The sequence below is a fragment of the Diabrotica undecimpunctata genome, chromosome 2, assembly GCF_040954645.1.
Source record: "Diabrotica undecimpunctata isolate CICGRU chromosome 2, icDiaUnde3, whole genome shotgun sequence".
NCBI classification, from domain to species: Eukaryota; Metazoa; Arthropoda; class Insecta; order Coleoptera; family Chrysomelidae; genus Diabrotica; species Diabrotica undecimpunctata.
In genome coordinates, this window is record NC_092804.1 from 62,144,216 (window position 1) to 62,165,712 (window position 21,497).

The 21,497-nt window shown below is 33.0% G+C and overlaps 1 protein-coding gene across 2 annotated transcripts in view; it reads right to left on the reverse strand.

The window, feature by feature from the left end:
* Positions 1-2,431: 2,431 nt before the first annotated feature.
* IRSp53 (Insulin receptor substrate 53 kDa) overlaps positions 2,432-21,497 on the reverse strand; it is a 633,215-nt gene continuing 614,149 nt past the window's right edge. The window contains exons 12-14 of one of the 2 annotated variants that reach the window (XM_072523036.1): positions 21,108-21,369; positions 20,547-20,676; positions 2,432-2,620 (exon numbers count right to left, since the gene is read on the reverse strand). In XM_072523036.1, coding sequence (XP_072379137.1) covers positions 2,542-2,620; positions 20,547-20,676; positions 21,108-21,369 — 471 coding nt within the window. In that variant the 3' untranslated portion in view covers positions 2,432-2,541. Of the gene's footprint in view, positions 9,376-20,546; positions 20,677-21,107; positions 21,370-21,497 lie in introns of both variants that reach the window. The other variant, XM_072523035.1, reaches the window with a different exon arrangement.

The window sequence follows — 21,497 nt, forward strand, 5'->3', positions numbered from 1 at the left end:
TACTATTTATACTGAGTTATTCATAATTTCACTCTCATAGATTTGGAAATAAGGGGCGACTACGAAAAAGAGCAGGCTCATCTCATGCGTATGTGGGAATAGTAAGAAAATGAAGATGAATTTATTGATCAAGATGATACAGAGACAGAAGACAATATTGACAATGTATCAACAGCGATTATTCCGATATAGAACAAGAACCCGAAGAAGAGAATGGAAATCAGCAAGCTGTAGAAAGTATCAGACAAGGTTGTTATTATTCTGGAAAGAATGGAATGAAATGGACTAAAGAATCCAATAATCGAAATGGTCGAACGAGAGCAGAAAACTTAATTACATATTTACCGGAAGTCAAACGTCACGCAAAGCATGCCAAGACACTAATTGAGTGGTTCCTCCTATTTACTGATGGACAAATGATTGCTGACTTGGTTAAGCATACTAACCAACGAATTGCAGAAAAATCTGAAAGTTGGAAGAACTCTTCACATTATGGGAATAGATCTGTGATAGAAATCAAGACTGTGTTGAGGCTCCTTTATGTGTCTGATGCATTTAGAAATAACCATCGTCATTTATATGATTTGTATTGTGGAACACTGACGGAATAGGAGTGAACGTTTCCGTTGCAGAATAAGCCAACGTCGATTCGAATTTTTAATTTCATGCCTAAGATGCGATAACAATCAAAACCGTGAAGAAAGAGTCAATTTAGATAAACTAGCTCATATCAGAGCTTTCTTCGACAGGTTTGTAGAAAATTGCAATTCAAAGTTTTGACAATTGACGAGAAGCTTGAATCGTTCAGAGGGAGATGTGCTTTCAGACAATATATGCCAAATAAACCATCGAAATATGGAATCAAGGTACATGCATTAGTTGACGCACGTACGAACTTCCTGTTCAATATGAAGGTGAATATGGGACAAAAACCGGAAGGTCCATTCCGATTTAGCAATTCCCCGAAAGATATTGTAGAAAGATCGGTTGCTCCCGTGTCTGGTCCCGTAATATAACGTTTGATAACTAATACAATAGTCGTGATCTCTTGGTGAAGTTGCGCGAGACTCATAATTTAACTGCAGTAGGTACTATCAGAAAAAATAAACCTGATTTGCATATAGCATTCCTGCAAGGGAAAGGTAAAGAAGTTTTTTCCAGTATATTTGGATTTCAGAACGGATACACTATTTTTTCGTATATACCAAAGAAAGGAAAAGTTGTTTTACTTATATCTTCCCTGCACCATGATACAATAGTAACAGATACTTATTATAAGCTGACTGAAATTATTTCCTTTTATAATTCGACCAAAGGCAGAGTTGTCGTAGTAGAAGAGTTATCTGCAACGTATAATATAGCACGCAACAGTCGTAGTTGGCCTTAAACATTTTTTTTCTATCTAATGTACACTGCAGGAATTAATAGCCAGATCATTCACAAACAAAATAACGATAGTCATAACATTGCTAGAAGGCTTTTCCTGAGATTCCAATTGATCGAAGAACATCAAAGAGAAAGAATGCGTAACCCTAGATTATCTAGAGAGTTTAGAAACAGTATCCGAAAGATTTTAAGTGAAAATTTCAAACCTACAAAGAAAAGGAAACCTAATCAGCAGGGAAGATGTTCAAAATGTCCCAGAAATAGAGATAGGAAAACTGGATACGTGTGTGAGGCATGTGAACTTTTTTATGTTTAGAACACTTTGTGATATACTGCGAAAATTGCTCAAACTTTAAGAACTGATAACTCCATATTGAATCTGTAGAATTTGATTTTGTTTGTTTCTTTAATAAGCTGAATACTACTTCTATTGTAGTTTCTTGTCTTTATACTATTAATTTCGATAGAAATGTATTGATTCTTCGATTATAATACGCATTTTTTTTCTCGATAAATAAATTGTTATTTCATATAATTGGCTATATGTTCAATAGTAAACTATTATTAGCAAATTTTCTTCTTGAATTTATTATCGTAATGTATCCTGAAGCTATATTACATAATATGAAAATCTACGAGATATAGGAATGAGTATATTTTCAACTTGGAATTTGTCACATTCCACGTGTCGAACAGTGTTACAAAATTTCACCGGTCGGATACCGGGGTAATATTTATCTAATGTTTTGTTAAGGCTTAGGTAGTTCAGACATTAGTAATTTGGTGGATCTGGTGAATAATATTTTTTCGGCTTGAATATAAAATCAAAGTGTATTGCAAGTCCTCTACACTTAGTGGTTCATAGTCGATGTTAAACTGAATGTCTCGCATATCTGTGAATTATTGCAATAACCAAACAGATATATACAAAATTTTTAGTTTTTATTTTCGGTTCTGGTTCAATCTCTTCTGTTATTTAACTATTAAAGCAAAGTTAAAATGGAACTAAAAGATATTTTTGATATTGTTTTAAGTTATTTTTTAAGTTACTATGCTTTGTTTAATCTATATGATATAATGCGTGAACAACGAAAATTGTATATTAAGTTTAGCTTTACTGATCTTTATAAACCTCATAACTCTTAATACATTTAATTATTCTAATATAAGAGAAGCTGCTCTCTCAGTGCTGGGGTTAGTTTTACGAAGTTTAATGGTTGCAAAATTGCTAGACCTGTAAAATATTAGTCAAAATATATTTAAGCATACTCATCTGGAACTGTTTTTAAACTGACTTTGTAATACTACTACAAAATATTAATATTTAACAATTTCATATTGTTTTAAGAATATACAACGTCAAATAATTAACGTACATAAAAATGATTTAATCTGGAATTTTTTTTAGTTTATAAAACTCAAAGTTAACATACCTAATATAAATTCTTAATTATGTAACCTCTTCAATAAACATAATAGATCTTCACAATACAGTCGCATAGTTATAATCCTTGTCACCAATTTGTTAGAATACAAGCAAACAAAATTAAGATATAAATCGTTCCAAACCAGAATTATGAGAACATCAATCTATAGATAGGAAATCGCTTTCAAAATACGATTTTTAAAATTCTACTTGTTTAGTTTGAAAATAAACCAATTGGTTTCAAAATTTAATTTATTAACGTATGTCCCTAAAATTTTCGGAAACTTTTAGATTTAAAAGTATTATTGGTAGGAGGCATTGGATTAAGTTGCCATTAGAAACCAAAGTTAGTAAACAACTTAAAAGATATAACAATGTCAATAACAATGTCAGTTTTGACAAATACGGTTCGTTAAGACGTCGTACAAACTTAATATTCGTCAAAGTATTTATCGTTTACTTGGACATATTCGCTCCGTGCGTGACTGACGCGACACCTACCGCCTTCATCTGACCAATAATCTTCAATATATCTTTTCAACCACAAACGGAAAAGAAAGGGAAAAATCTAGTACTGACAAATCAAGTTTTTCAGGTGAAAGAGCATATATTTAAAAACAGTAATAGTAAAAGTATAATATAAAAGCTAAAGTCATCAGGCACTCTGTAGTTAGATTGAAGCCTTATAAAATATCATTTAAGGTAAATTGTTTAAATTTTTTTCTATTTTAATTACATAAAAATGAAGTTATGTGATATTTACTTTTTCATATTAATAGAACGGATCCATCTTTTTCTTTTCTCTAATTTATATGTAATCTTTGGGAACCTATAAAAACTACATTTACTATTTTTGCTATTATTAGTACAATTAAATACGCAATATGTATTTGCACACATTTTTGATAAAATTTATGCGTAAAAAGGTAGGGCTAATTTTGTCATATTTCGCCGCTACGCACGCTGGCATCGTTTCAAAGTACCCCTACCATGGTCACGCACGTAGCGAATACCAAAACGCGATATTGTAAGAATTTTTAGGGCTTAAAATATTTCTGTGTCAACGATTTACCAGACAATTAAAGAGTACGAAAATGGTACACCATGCCTTAATTTGCCCAAAAGTGAAAGACCAAGAGTTTTACTCCTGCTCGGTAACAGAGATTAATTCAGAGTATGGAGTACCAATTAGGAAAGTCTTTGATAAATGTTGGCCGAAGATATAATGTTTCACGAATGGCTGTAAGTAAAACAATTTCTAGAAATCATTTAAAACGATATAAAAGAAAAAAAGTACACACCAGCCCAGTTAGAAAAAATTCCTAGATGTTGCCGTGCATTGAGACGTATTCATTTTCCTGGTAAATTTCTTATTGATGATAAAAAGTACTTTACTTTATCCAATTCCGAAATGAAGGGCAACCACGGATTTTATACACGCAATGTACAAGATGCACCGAACGAAGTTAGATTTAAGGGAAAAGTGAAATTTGTTGATAAACTTTTGGTATGGTGTGCCATGTTAGAAGCTGGTGTTTTTCAGCCATTTGTTGGGCGTGTTCGCGTTCAAGCGCGACAACACTCAAAACGTATTTCAGGCGAGGTCTATAGAAGAGTTTTGGGCTGTTTCAAGTCGAATGATGCATTGCAAATAATGATTTGCAAAAATTTCGTGTATTGCATATGCAAGACTAAATTTACGTGCCATCGAAGATCATGGACCTCTTTCTGTTCTATAAAAATACATTATAAACCTTAAATATGTAGACTTAATTTCCTGTATTTAGTTAATAAAATAATCTTAATTTACAATTAGAACATACATACTTATTTTTTCCGAATATTATAGGGACATGGGTTAGTATGAGGTTACGTTAAGTATAAGGTTAGACGGGTGTGAATGTATTATTTCCACGATTTTGTTCTTGTCCTGTTTCATTCTATTGGATTTGTCTACAATTAACCTGGTTCTTTTTTACGTAAAGGGTTGTACAATGGTTTTAAATTTGATAATAGAACTGAGAAAAACAAAGATGTATGACAGATATATTTACTTACGTTTCACAAGTTTATCTGCAATATTAAGGTACGTATGCACTTAAAAGAATTTTTAAACAACGACACTCACCGCTACATTTAGGAATTAGGGCACGGCAATGAAACTATCGGTGGAAATTACGGTTAATGCAGTAACGCACATTTATCGGTTATATCACGTCAGCTCAGTCAGTGGATTTATGTATTTCATGAAAAATTGATTAAAAAATTATTATTGGTAATTTGTAATGCGAGAAAAAGGAAAAAGAAGATCCTCCTACAAAAAAGGAGGTGTAGTAAATGGGTGCATAAAATTTGTAAAAATAAAAAGAAAAATACAGAAAGTGAATTTGTTACTTTATTTCCTGATTTAATCAATCATCAAGAAAAATTCTATCAATACTTCAGAATGAGTTCAATACGAAGGAACGTTGACTGCGGAAAAATATTTAAAAATTCTTCAAAACGATATTATTCTCGCAATCGGCGCACTATCTCCAGATAACCAAAATCCAAATATGCCTAGTAATTTGATATGGTTTCAACAAGATGGCGCACCACCCTATTATGCGATGATAGTGCGTAATTATTTAAATACTGTTTTCCCCAACAGATGGATAGATATCCGAGGCAGTTTAAAGTGGCCAGCAAGATCTCCTGATTTAGCCTCCCTTTATTTTTACTTTTTGGGTTATCTTAAATCTAAAGTATACATAAATAGACCAGGGAATATTGAAGAAAAAGATACAATTCGAAATGAGGTATGACTTATTCTCTCAGAAACATTAAATAGAGTTTTAGAAGAATTTCAATATCGCCTTCGTTATTGTCAGGAAGTAAACGGCATGCAGTGTCAACATTTAATTTAATTGTAAGATGTATTGTATTACTCAAATTAAAAAAAAATTGTAATATGCATTGTATAAAAATTGAATTAAACATTTCTTTCTCTCTAATTCCCGAACCGATGACTTAGACTATAAGTATCTTATATTTTGAATTCGTTTTTTAAAGAAAAATTAAAAAAAAAAAATGAATATCGTTCCATTCGAAAAAACATCGATGACTTCATGTATATGAAAATGGTGACGTCAATCCAAAATATAAATCGACCTGTCCAAGGATTTCGTTGAAATATTTTTAGTTACAAAAATATTGAATTTGTAATCCACACTGTATGTCCATTAGTTCTAGGATTTCTTCTGTCATCTGTATTTCTTATGTTATCTTGTAGTTTTTTTGTTCGTATGGTTGTGATTGTTGTTTTGAAAGAAAATACTTTCAATTATCTCTTTTAATACCGTAGTTGTTTCTTTGAATTTTTTTTAAAAGTAGGTAGTACTAAGTATTTTCTCTATATCTGCTTGTACTTCTGGATGTTTAAGTTTCTCAAGGTTAGATTTTATCTTTTCTTTGTGTTTAATTTTCTTTAGTTTAATTGAGAGTTTACCGACAATAGAATTGTGAACAGATGTCAGTCTTGGGATATGTTTTAACTTCACTGAAACCAAATATTTGCAATTATTAGGTTTTCTTCTAGGCAGTATTGAACCAGTGTTTCTCCTTTGTTATTTCTTTGGGCTAAACAAAAGCTTACGATTATATTTTCAGTCCGACCTTTACCTACTTTGGCATTAAAATCACCCATAATCATATTTACATCATTTTTCTTTGATATTTTTATTATCTGTTTAATCTCTTGGTAGAATTCTCGTATTTCTCTTTCTGGTCTTACTCCTGTAGGAGTATATACTTAAATAAAGTTAGTATTTCGCGGAGTGGTATTGATTTGCAGTATAGCTACTCTATCACATATAGAAATAAATTTCTTTACACATTTTTTGCTTATATCGTCAACTATAAATGCTACTCCATTATAATAATGGGGATCGTCATTTTCAGGATAATATATGTTATGGTTATCGAGTTTGTATGTGCAGACTCCCAGAATGTTGACTCCCATTCTTTTTATTTCTCTCGCGATGTTGTGAGATTTTCCTAGAATAAAGATTTATTTTGCATTCTAGCTTCCAATTTTCAATTTGTCATCATTTTTTGTTCCACTTTCTGGAGGTTCTTAACATTTAACGTTGGGATTTTTAATTCCCCTTGAAAATTTAAGGTATGTCACGGACTAAGCGCCTTTGGTTTTATATAGCTTGCCATAATTATATTATCTTCCCATTGCAATACTCACTGCTGAAGTTATTAAAGCTTATTTGGTTTTAACAAAAATCATATCAAATTAATATGTTTATTTTGGTGACGTCGAAATCAAAGTATTTTTTTAACAACAAAATAAATCATACGATTTCTTACCTGGCAAAACTGAGCAGTGGCATATGCCGCTCTGATGAGACCTAAAGAGGTCGAAATACATATAAGCGGCTTGCCGCTGCCCTGTATCGAAACAAAAATCTAATACCGTCATTATGTTTTATTTTTTTTTGTTTTGAGTTCTTTTATTAATAACAAAATCTTTTTTTCTAAATACCTTCTAAAATAACTTTGAATTACCCTAACTGTATGCTTGGTAATTTAATATGAAAAGATTCCTAGATAATGACATGCATATTTTATAGTAATTACAGTAAAGTAACCTTTAGTACCTTGTTAAACGATATATCTAAAAATATCTTATTTTTTATGATGTTAGGCTTCTGTCTTTTTTTGACTGCATATCGAAAATTTATGTTTTATCACAATATTAATATAAATTCCAAAGGGACGGTGAATATTAGAAATATGTTGGGTACAGGTATTGAAAAATAGATACGATACATTATATTATATATCAAGATAAGTAACCTGAATTTCTGCATAGCTATATATTACTAAAAACCATTCCAGATCAAACATTCAAATTTTCAATTTAAACAACAGTTCCTTTACATTTACAACAACAGTTTATTTACATCATGCTTTTTGTTTAACATAAATGATCATTCTTCGCTATCTATATCAGATGTATAAAAACTTACTATAAATTGAGCAAAATAATTTTACTATACAATCAGCAAATTAAAGCCTATATTAATTTTACAATTAAATATCATGCAATTATTTCACAAAAGATTCATTTCTTTCTCGCTGTTCCTGTTGAATCCAGTCCCCACAAATCGTACCACGGGCCATACATGTTACCATTGTGAGGTGACCGTTCATCGAATCGGGAATTGTATTCAGGATTTTTAAGCCTTCTTTGAAGTGTCTCACCATAATCCATCAAATTGCTTTCTTGATCGTATTTACTGTGTGATGAACTATTGCTATTTGTTTTAGTTAGTTTTGATCTTGGTAGAATCTGACGACTTTCGATGGCATCAGAAAATTCATCATTAGTGGAATCATAGTACTGATTTTTATGCCTTTCGTGCCTCTCTGCGTCTCTTTGTTTTTCACTTTTTCTTTTGTTACTACTATTTCGTGATTTTATATCAGATTGTATGGACTCATAACTTGGACGACTCCTCCTAGGTTCATTCTGGTATTTTCGTTTTTCAGACCTGCTATGTTCTTGTGGGTAATAGTTTTCATCGTCTAAAGTTTCTTTTTCTCCATTTTCTTTGTTTTGTATTTCCAGACCAAATGTTTTAAAACTGTTTTCTCGAAGTTGCATAATATCTTCGTGCCGCATAGGACTTTTTCTCTCTAATCTCATAATCTCAATCTGTTTTTCTTGCGCCATATTCTTGTCTTTCTCTGGAGTAAATTTGCTGCCTTTAGAGAGTTTTTCCAACTTTTTACCTAACTCAGCAACGTTTGGAAAGTGATTTTCTGTTTTCTTTACGTTTTGGTCGTCCACAAGGATACAATCATATGGATCGTCACTGGTCAAATCAGATTCTGATTCAGAATCTGTGCCAGACGAACTATTGTTGTACTGTTGTAGAATATTTTTTCGGTTTAGAGTTTTAAGCATCAAACCGTCACCATCGTCATCATAAAACTGATCCTCGTAGTTGGGAGATTTGGTTTGCTTTTTATAGTGTTTTTCCACAGTTTCGTTAATGGATTCTTTAGATGTAAATTGATCTTTTTTGTTAAAACTTCGGTTGCGTTTTATATCTTTGTTTGTGACTTCTTTTTTATTGGGCGTTTTAATTTGAGCTGGTTCGACCCTATTATTATTAATAGTGGTGTCAGAATCTTCTGATTTTGCGTAACTTGTCTTTTTAGGTATATCTTTTTTGGGTTTAACATTTTCTGTATCAGATATATTGGATTCTATATCAACCAGGTCTTTGTGCTTCCACAGAGACATACCTTCAAGAATCTCGTTATCAGAGCCACTTTTACCAAATTTCCAAAACGATTTTGTTCTTTTCACTATCTTGCTCTTCTTTTTAGAATTATCTTGGGACTCAGACATCAAATAATTATTATCTGTTAGGTTACCGTGACTTCTCGAATGTTGAACTGGGATTCGTTTTTTGGGCGTTTGTGGAGCTTCCGAGATTTTGGTGTTGGCAAGCTTTTGAGTAATTTTTTTATCTTCTTCGTCAAGATTTTTCAGGATTCTTCTTCTACGCAAAAAAATAAAAAGCGAATAAGCAAACTATACCATAAAATAAAAAGTAAATTTATGTTCAAAACTTCTTTAAATTTGTTTTAATACTTTAATTCAAAATCATTAATTAAGAAATACTTACGTTTTTAAAATATCTAATATAACTATGTGTATTGGGTATTTAAAAATTGCGTATATATGTATGCATGTATATTTGTGTTAATTTATGTGTGTATGTGCTTGTAGAGAGGATTTTGATTTCTGACTTAATCCATTAGCTACAGATCGTAGTAATAATGATTAGAAGAGCCGGGAGGTAAAACGTTCGCATTAGTTAGTAAATTTTTAAAACCCACTCTGTGTTATAAAGAGTGATGTCAGAAACAACTTTCCAGTCCACTCAACAACAAATATTAAGGCTTTATTAATAGTATTAAAAATATATTTCCAAGGTTGATTATTGTTTTTATATAATATAATAGTCTCCCGTTTTATACCGCTTCGCGGCTTTGGGAGTATAGCAGGGTAGTCTGCTATATCTAGGGCCTACGGTATACAAGGAAGGTAACATGGCCAGTGCTACGCTTCAACCGCCTATTATTACCCCTGGTTTTACCCAAGGTACTCATTTTATTCAGGCTGAGTCGACCTGGGGCCTATAGACATTTTTAAAAATGTCTAGTTGTTCTTGCCGGCGGTAGAATTCGAACTCCGGACCACCGGCGTGCGAGGCAAGCATCCTACCGCTTGCGCTACGCAGGCCATTATTGTTTTTATAAGGAACTCAATTGGTTATCGAGTGATTTGTAAAATAAAGCATCTTAAAAGGATGTATTGGTTGGACCTGAAATATTTAGATTATACAATTTTGATAATAATTCTCTGGTAGAAGTATGATGTTTTGAACATTTAAAAAATATCTGATTTAAATCTCCCACTGAGTGGACAACCACAAATTAACTGGTAAAAGGGATTCTGTATTATTCTCATTTTAAAAATATAAGAAAGGAAAGTCCATGTTTTAATTCTTGTACTGTTTGAATAGTATAATTTAGTCATAAAAAAAGTTAGGTGAGAAATGTTCTTGGATTGAGTTGGATGACAGGTATATTAATGGCTGCTATGAAGTTTATTTAAATAACCTATTATTTGTTCCTGGCCTCTTTTCCTATCAACGAAAATAAATCATAATTACTCCCAAACATAATTTCTTTTCCAGTATCACAAGCACATTTTGCTGCAAAATAAGTGTAATTTCCCAGACCCAGTCCCAGTGTAAAGTTCCAGTAAGTGCCTTAAATACTGATGTGGAATCTAAGAGTATTACTGCATCAGTTATTGAATTTTCCATGCACCAGTTGAGAACTTTTTGTTGTAGCTAAGGCTTCTGCCATAAAAATGATCTAGATGTTTGGTATTTGGTAACTACAAGTGGGTATGTGATATTATATTTAAGACTATAAGATACTTTTCTAAAATATGCAGAAACTATTGTAAACGGTTGGAAATCGTAAAGATCTTGGAACTTATGCCGTACGGTAGGTTCATCCTCCAAGCTTTTTGGAGTTTCAGGATGGTTTCCAACTGTCGCTCTGGAGGAACGAAGGTTTTTCGATTCCATCCTCTTGCTCGTAGAGTTACATGTGACTTACACTCAGCGAAAAGCTTACCGAAGACTCTGTTGTCAGCAAGGTGCTACCGGCAGTGTAGAATACTTTAACAATTCAAATTTCTTACGTAAATTGTATATATATTTATCTTACATAAACTATTGTTTAGTATTCTTATGCACGGTAGAAGCCTCAAATCTCAAAGAGATGCCTGGAATCTCACAGATATGCCGGCCTCCTAAGCCTCAGCATGTAACCAAGTTTACACTCCTCGAGGTATAGGACCGCCGGCAGAGTGTTGACTCTTCGACTGTCCCTGAATTGCGGAGTAATTGTAATTCCCTTCGGGTCTTTTATTTACTTTCGCAATCACGCTCGATATCGAAGGGCTTTCTCCGTAAGCTAAGTCCCGTAAGGACCTCTATTTATTTAAAACGAATGGTTTGGCGACGAAGTGCTGTTTCAGCTCGGCCACCGAATAAGGAGTAATTCTATGTAGTTTCACCCGGGCTTTTATTTACTCCTAACCATCGGTGGTCTATCGGAACGCTGTGGCAGTTTGACACGATCCGAAAGGTTTTAAGGCAATCTGTCTTTTCTCTATTTTGAGGATCAATATCTCTCTGACCAGTGGGCGTTCTCTTCAAGCTGCTTGATGACTTTTACGAGGTAATTACAAGCCCGTTACCCGACTTTTGTTTACCTCGACAAAAGATAGCCGAACAGTCACCAAACGCCGGTTCTTAGACTTTCTATGGTTTTATTAATGTCGTAACCGTGAGGCTTCGTGTTTATTTAAACACTTAAAGAGCTGTAGAACCTTTTTCGAAGTGAAGTCTTTTTAGTTCGGTGAAGTTTTTCACATAGGTGAGAAATAAAATGCAGAAACTTGAAAAAGGCTACTCAACCAACTAGGTCTTGACTAGTATCAAGGTAGACTCACTTCATCCCTATCGGAAGATGCGCTGACTTTTTATGAGTTTCTTGACTGAATCTCCGCATCAATCTTTCGTCGAAAGGCCAATACAAATGCAGTTAATAACAGTCTTTGTTATTAGCCGCCCAACGTGACAATCTTCGCTGTGATTCGTTCACTCTGGCGACACTTATATAACCCAAGATAGTATAAGTGGACTGAAAATAAAGCTAACAGAGTTGTTCAAGAACGAGTAGCTATACAACAGTTAAACTACTTATTATGGTCCAAAAACATTAGGATGTTATCAAAACAAGACTTATATCTAAGTATAGTGGGACCCATTACAACATAATGGCGCAGAATGTTGGCAAATAACTCAGTTGGCTGTTACATCTCAGGGCATAAGGTTCTCTTTTACGAGCTTGGAAATTGTACGTTACCTTAATAAAATCTAATCCTTTATTATCGACCTAGTGTCTTATGTAATTTAAGGGTCATCATCATGTGGCTAGTTCCAAATACTATATAGACGTTTTTTACTGGGGATGATCTGATAGGATCAACTGAAAATTTGAAAATCCCTTTGGATCATTTTTAATAAATTTTAATAATAAAGTTTTATACCATGGTATAATTAGAGTTTTTTTTGTTTTTTTCCTTTTTAAATAAAATATATTTCAATCTGATTTAAATAATAATAAATATAACACCATAAAAAGCTCTTAAAGTTGTAACACTTCTCTACTTTACCTCTTTCAAAAACACCAAAGATACGCCCATGTAAACATAATTATAGGTTAATAACTGTAAGCAATCACTTTTTACTCTCTGTATATGTTTTACAAACTTTTTTCTCAATTCTGTACATTTTAGAATCTTGACAAAGGCAAGGATTACCTGTCGAAACGTTGATTTAAATGTAATAATAAACTCTAGCTCTAAATTTAACATTATTTATTAAGCTTAAACCCAAGAAATACTAATTGTATATATATATATATATATATATATATATATATATATATATATATATATATATATATATATATTGTCATACTTTTTCTTTTCCAACCAAAGAAAAATAAATAAAAAAAATCCATCGAAATAAAATTTCAATATAGCAATATAGACAAATTGTATATAGTAATTTAAGATAAGATTTAGTGTAGATAAGAATAGAAATTTGTTTGGCAAACGACCCTTTTCCGTTTCAAACAAAATTATCAAAAAACCTTTGTTTAGAATTAGAAGACATTTTACCTGTAAGTTAATCTTTTCATTGTTTGTATAGTCGAGTACCTATTAAATGACCATATTTTAATCTTTTGAAATATGTATAAATGATGTATTGAAAAAAACCAATTTTAAAGTAAGCTATTTAGTTTTCTCTGAAACCGAAATTAGGCTTTTCCAAAATCATGGTAAACACAATTTAAGCTTTTTGATTGGACGGTCGTTTTTAAATGGGAATTTGGTGAGTCGATAATGAGAGAGGAGAAGTTAGTCATATTTTGGTCATCGAAAGGAAACAGTCGTGTGTCTCAAGATAGGGTGTGGTTCGTGAGTTTGGATACCGGCGTAACGAAAAGAAGTGAATAGTTTGAAGAAGGAGATAACAAGTAGATTAAAAGAGGTCCTTGTATCTACCGTGGGCATTTTATAAAGTATATGTGAAAGTATTCTTACGGCATCAAGTTGACAAAAGGAGGTCCTGGTGTCATAAATAAGTAGCGGAGTTTGGAGAAGTGAATCAGGTGTTTTTTGTGTAGTCTGAAGGAGGTTTGCAGAGACGTAAAGAAGGAGCCGAGGTGCCAAAGAGGGGAGATCACATCTTTGAGGAGACTGGACTTTTCTGGGTATGTTCCAACATACAACTCAAGAAGAAAATAAACTGTAAGTGTTTGTACAATTGAATTTTATATCTGTGAAGGATCGTTTCGACATCATGGTCATTAGCATTAAAATTTAAGAACTGAGGTTTTGTTAGGCTAATCAAAAGTTTAAAGTTTTGTGGTTTCCTTTTTCAAGTAAAGAAAATTTTAAGTAAAATTGGTTTTTTCACGTAATATAAATGTATGTAGCTTTATAATCTTATTATCATAATAATTTGATTTATTTTCTTGTATGCTGATTGATAAGATAACGACAGAATTTAATAATTGTTTTATTCGTTCATATAAAATAAAGAAACGTAAATCTTTGTAATATAATATATTTGTATTCTTATCCTTTCTCTTCTCTCTCCCGATAAAAGACAACTAGAAAATCTTTGGAATCCATCGAACACAGGTAATATAAGGATTATTTTACTTTTGATAACAAATAAGTTATAATTCTTTTTTATTGGCTCAATAAACTAAGTTTGAACTCAAAATAAACAATCATAACAAATGGCCCCCAACGTGTAAGGCGTAGAAAGTATTTCTAGTTAAAATTTAAACGGATAGAGAAAGAAAGCAGATTGATTGAAAATTTATTTGCCGATGGTTAAAGTTTATAATATTTGCTTTTATGACATTACATTTCAAATTTCTCTAGGTACAAATTTTTACATGATATAATTTATGATATTTGATTGATTTTTACAACTGACAAAAGTTTTAAAATTTTATTGCATTTATTTGAATTTATTGCATTTGGGATAAGAGAAAAAGTTTTCGTCTTTGCAAAATTACTCGAATTTCATATTTGGCGGGGATATTATTGCACAAATTTCAAAGCTTCATATTTGGCGGGGATAAATAATCTAACGAACATGTCGACCACAAGGAGTCAAAGCAAAATGCAAGAAAGAAAGGAGGATAACAGATTAGAAGAAACAATTGTTGAAGAAGGATCGGATAATGAAGGAAATGCTACAATAATGGAGAAAAGAAAAGAAACAGGAATGTTAGAAAAATTATTAGCAATGATGCAAATACAGACACAAACAATAGAGAAAAACCAACAAGAAACATCACTAAAAATGGATGAAACAAAACAAACAATAGAACTAAATAACAGAAATATAGAGCAGCGTTTGGAAAACTATGAACAAAAATTAGAAGAAAATGATAGAAAAATGGAAAAGCGTTTGGACAAATATGAAAATGAGGTAAAAGTCTGTTTAGAAAAAGTCAGAGAAGAAACAGAGAGGAAACTAGAGATGCAAAGAGAAGAAATAGAAACTAAAATGAAAGATATTAAGACTGTCCAGAAAAAGGAATTAGATCAGTTAGAAGAAAAATTTGAAATGGCGCTACAAGAAGACAGGAAAGAAGTAGAAAGGAGATTAAAGCAAAATGAAAAACATATTGCATAAATTGAACAAAGAGGAGCAGAGAGAAAAGAAGTTATCGTCCATGGAACAAGCGAGGTAAAAATACAATTTGGCGGGGACGTAAAAAAATTACACCCAGTAATTTTCATTAACAATTTAAAAAAGAAAGTACGACATATCGGTAATTTCGAAACAGCAAAGGAAACGATAAGGAACCCTCTTAAAGATGAGGCAAGTTTATGGTTTGATAGCAAAGAAGAAGAATTGCAAAATTGGCAAACATTTGAACAAAAATTTCTGAATTATTTCTGGGGGAAAATACAACAGATAAAAATAAACAAGGAATTACAAAATGGGAGATACCAGGATAGTATAGGTATATCAGAAAAAACATATGCCCTACAACTATACAACAATGCAAGACACTTACATTACAACTATTCGTCCGAACAGCTAGTGGAACTAATAGCCAGACATTTTGAAGATACCTTAGAAGATCACATAACTCTACAAAACTACAAGGATATTGACAGTTTATGTCAATTCTTACAAATACGAGAAGCAAAATTAAGAGAAAGAAAAATGAGGAGAACGCAAGAAAATTATAGACAACGAGAAAATCAAAACTTTAGGAGAGAGTACACAAGAAGAGAATTTGTCCCGAGGAGGGAAAACGAAAGTAGAGACAACGGAAGAGTAAATTATGAACAAAGAAATCGGCAATGGAACGAAAACAGATATCGAGAGAACCAGAATAGAAACAACACTCGCACATATCAGGAAAACCGAAATAATAATAGAACGAATGAACCGGAAAATCGCGGAAACCGATACGGGTCCGAGAGACAAAGAGAAAATAGAAGAGCGGTCAACAACACACACATAGAGGAATATGAGGATGAGAGACAAAGCGACAGAAGTAGAAGCGAACAAGAACAGCAAGCGTCTTTTCACGAAGGCGCTCACTAAAGACAAAGAAACAAACAGGAATTTTTTGTCACCCGAAGGAATTTATTAAATTGGCAGAAAATAAGGACAAAATAAGTGGAGCAAATCTGAAATTTGTAGATGGTTTTATCAACGAGACACCGATTAAAATTATGATTGATACTGGATCGGAAATTACACTGATCAACAGAAAACTAATAGAGGAAGTTAATTTAACGAATTTGATTTACAAAATTCCCAAGGTAAATTTAGTGGGCGCAAATAAACGGACTTTGGCAACGATAAATGAAGGAATACGAATAAAAGTACGATTGGATAAGAAATGTTATGCACTACAATGTGTTGTGATGCCAAACATGTTGCATGATATGATCGTAGGAGTGGATGAATTGACAGAAAAACATGTGGTGATAGATTTCAAAAATAACACGATGAAAATCACAGAGGAAAAAGAAGAAGAACAGGACAGTAAGAAAATGGAAAAGGAAAATGAGAAACAAAAAAATGATTTAGACAAAGAACAAACGGTGGAAATGAATTTGGCAATGAAACAAGGACAGAGAAGAAAGAGGAGATTGGGAAAAGAAAGTGAAAAGTGGGTTTCCTCAAAAGAAGAGATGAGCCCAGAAGAAGAAAAAGAAGAAAGATTAACAAAAGAAGACGAAAAAGGTACAATTGAAACAGTGGCATTTGAAGAAGTATGCGAAATGGAGGAGGCAGAATACAAAATAAATATGTGTAAAGAAATTGAGGAAAAAGAAAGAAAATTGATATGTGGAGAAGGAAAGGAAAAGGAATTGCGTGTAATATTGAGAAAGTATGAAGATTTAATAAATGAAGAAAACAGAGTAGCCAAAAAGTATGAACATTCATTTGAGGTTAAAGACTTAGGAAATTTTCGATCGAAAACTTATCCGATCCCATATAAATACCGACAGGAGGTGAAAGGAGAAATTAACCAAATGTTAGAAGATCAAATCATAGAGAGATGTGACTCGCCGTACATCAACCCAATCGTGATTGTGAAAAAAAGCAGTGGAGAATTGAGGCTCTGTTTGGATGCCCGGAATATAAATCAACACACGGTATCTCAATATGAATCACCCCTCAACATCGAAGCTATTTTTGGGAGAATTACGAGAACACACATGTTTTCTAAAATTGATTTGAAACATAGTTTTTGGTTAATACCGTTAGCAGAAAGATGTAGAAATTACACCGCTTTCTCAATCGATGGTATTGTATACCGATTTAAAGTAGTACCGTTTGGATTACAAAGTGCGTGTGCAGCATTGGTAAGAACTCTCCATACAATATTAAATAAATATGAAGATTTCATAGTGCACTACATCGACGACTTACTCATTTATTCACCAGATACATCAAGTCATTTGGAACACATAAAGATTATTTTGGGAGAATTGGACAAGGCCGGATTAAAACTGAATATTGAAAAATGTCAATTTTTTCAAAAAGAAGTGATATATTTGGGATTTAAATTGGACACACAAACAGTTAGTTTAGCCGAGGACCGGGTAAAACTCATAGATGAATACCCAAGACCAACGAATTTAAAAACATTGAGAGGTTTTCTCGGGACGATCAACTATTTTAAAAAACTAATTCCTGATTTAAGCCAGAAGGAAATTCCTCTGATCAAATTATTGAAGAAGGGTGTTAAATGGAATTGGAAAGAAGAACAAGAGAAAGCTTTTCAAATTTTAAAAGAGGAATTCTCGAAAGGAACGAAAATATATCATCCCATGTACAATTTGCCTTTCATCCTACGAACTGATGCATCCATACAAAAATTTGCGGGAGTTTTGTCGCAAATACAAAACAATCAAGAAGTGCCGATTTGTTTTATTTCCCGGGTGACAAAAACACACGAAAGAAAATACAGTGTGACTGAACTAGAGTTTGCTAGCGTACTTTTCTGTGTAAATAAGTTAAGATTTTATCTGTTGGGAGCAAAATTCACAATCGAAACTGATCATGCAGCTTTGGTACATATAATGAAAAATCGTCTGGTTAACAATCGTATACATAGAGGCATTTTGTTACTACAGGAGTATGACTTTGAGTTTCGATATATAAAAGGAAAAGACAACATTATAGCCGACGCTCTCACAAGGGATGAAGACTCGGGGAAAAAGGAAGCAATTGCTTTTCATATAGGACTGAACATTTTGACACAAGAGGAAGGGGTATTTTCGTTAAACGAAATTAGAACAAATCAAGAAGACCTGGAAGAAAGAGAAAAAAGAAGAGCGGAGAGGGAAAACGGTATATTTTTCAAACGAATTGATGGAAAGGAACTATACGTGATAACACAGACATTGGCAGAAAGGATCATACAGAAATTACACGAAGACAATGGACATATCGGTAGCAGAAAAGTCTGGCTGGTTTTTCGAGAAAATTATATTTGCCGACAAGATTACCGCATCGCAAAAGAAATTACACAAAAGTGCCAGATCTGTCAAAAATATAAAATTAGAAATTTCAAAAACGAAAACGTTACAAAAAATATTATATCCCGGAACAAATTAGATATTGTAGCAATAGATATGTTAAGCGATCTAATTATGACGACGAAGAGGAATAAACATGTTTTAGTCATGGTAGATGTGTTTTCCAAATATGTAATATTATACAGTTGCCGTACCACGAAAGGGGAAGAAATAATGAGAAAAATCGACAATTTTATAGCCACCGTAGGAACACCAAGAAGGATTCTTCTAGACAATGCAACATATTTTAGAAATGATCGTTTCAAGGGACAACTTCGAGAACGGGGAATAGAGACAAATTTTGTTAGCATCAGACATCCACAGAGTAATCCTTCGGAACGTTTTATACAGGAAGTGACGAAGTTTCTACGGATTACAACAGAGGGTCAACATCGACAATGGGATAGGAAAGTCGCCGAAGTAGAAACGTATCTAAATACCATCCCGAGCACTGTAACGAAAGAGACCTCAGAATATATAATGAAGGGTATAATGCCACTAAGACCATGGGAAGATAGAGAACAAAAGGAATACACACAGATAATGGAAAATGTGCAGAGGAGATTGCGGAGAGCAAACGAATTCTCTCCCATTCTTCACGAGCAGCATCTTTTAGTTCTCGATGTGTAATAGGGGGATTGTTTTGCTTCTTAATGCGTGTTTTGAGAATGTCCCAAGGATGTTCAATAAGTTTCATGTCGGGGGAATTCGAGGGCCACTGTAATGTAGATATTCCTGCTTCTTCCAAATTTTGTACTGCTGCTGTTCGATGAGGAGGTGCGTTGTCATGCATAAACACAAATTGATCACCTACTGCCCCTCGGAATAGACGTACGACAGGATTTCAAACTTCCTCGATGTACACAGTACCAGTGGCTCTTCTCTCCAGAACCAGCAGTGGCGTCCGTGTACCACTCATAATACCACCCCAAACCATAATACTGCCACCTTTAAATGGGACATGCGGTTGGGCTGTTTCTAGTCGGACTTGTCTTTCTGGGGCCCTCCAAACCAGTGTTCTTTGCGAATCAGATAGCAAGCCAATTTTTGACCCGTCAGAGAACATCACGTTATTCCAGTTAGGACCATGATACACAATTTCTATAGCTCATTGCAACCTTACTATTTTGTGTTGGTAGGTTAGTTTAGGAACACGTAGCGGTCTTTTACGATACAAATTTACCGTATTTAGTCTGCGTGTTATCGCTTGCCGTGAAATATTCAGTCTTTGAAGCCTAGAAAGTTCTCTGGATATATCACTTGTACATTCCAGAGGAATTCTGCGAGCTATCAATGTTATTTGCCCGTCTTGAGATTATGTTGTACATCGACTTCTACTACTTCTGGGACGATCCTTGACGTCGTTTGTATCTTGGATTTTTTTTTTAATTTTCGATACAGCACTCTGAATAACATCAACAATATTCGCGATATAACTTTGACTTAAGCCCTGTTGTAACAAAGCAGTTACTCTAGATCTGTCAAAATGAGATATCACGTTTCTAGGCATTTTTAAACGGCTAAATTAAAATTTAAACAAAGACTGAAATAATGCGTAAATGCGCTAATCAGTTAAATGTGACCAAAATCATACAAAAGCGATTCAAATTTTTTTATCATTTTCATTTAAAAACGCTGTTGAATGAATATCAACAACAGTTTTAAAACCACCATAGGCGTAGATACATTATTTGTACGTATTCCAAACTTTTGAACATGTGTATATAATCTAGATATACATATACAGAAATATAATTTATCTATACATATTTATTTTAAAGTAGTTGATGAATTAAGTGATTTAATCTTTTTTTTAAATTGCATTAAAAAATGTATAAAAGTACTAAATTAATTTTTATTGTCATTTAAAAAGTTTTGAACATAAATTAAAACATAAAGTAGCATCTACATAAATAGTTTAACATCTTCTTAACTTACCTGCTTGACAATTTTGTTTGTCCATGATTGGAATCATCGTCTGAATAATCAATTTCCGGTTGTGGTGGAGGATCATTGGAAAAACCAGAATCATTACTACTGTGAAGGGAAGCATTGCCTATAGGACCACCTAGAATACAAATCAAAAAAATAATTTATATTGAAAAGCATATTCAATATAGGTTATAAAATATTAAGGAGCTGTATATATACACTGATAACATTTCTTTTTATTTCGTCGCACCATTCTCCTATACGTATTTCATGGTTTTCCACTCATCAGGAAGGACTTGTGGAGACTTAGCTTAGAAATATCTTTATTCCGACAATACAACATCATGGGTAAACTACTAATATGTTGTCGGAATAAAAATATTCCTACCGATGCCAGAGTTGATATATAATTATATAAATATTCCTGAAGTTTGTAAATTTAATTAGAAGTTTGTTTTATATAAAGTATATGTTAATTTTACCTAATATAATACTTTTAAATATGTTGATAAGCAATGTGCTAAATAATAATAATACCGAAGTATAAAGCTGTTTAACCGTACTTACCGATTTTTCCACCTTTGGACTGCAAATGGAACGGTAATGGCATCCCGGCTGAGGGCTTATCCGATCTAGCAGGGGCTGGATGCGTAGAGTATGCACTTGCGTTTGGTGTTGTAAAACTAAATGATGAGGTTGATGATTTCATAGCAGAGTTGGAGGTTTGTGATTGGGCGGCATTTAATTTTGATTCTGGCAGCGTTGGTGTTGGGACGGGAGCAGGCAGGCTTGGCGGTGGTACAATGTTAGAACCGATAGCTCGCCGAATCTAAAAGAATATTACGTACATAAAATATTATATTTAATATGTAGGTATATGTAAAATATATTTTCAGCTAATCAAAAAAAGTCAACAAAAAAAAAAGCTAGCAGGGTATAATATTTGCTTTCTATTTA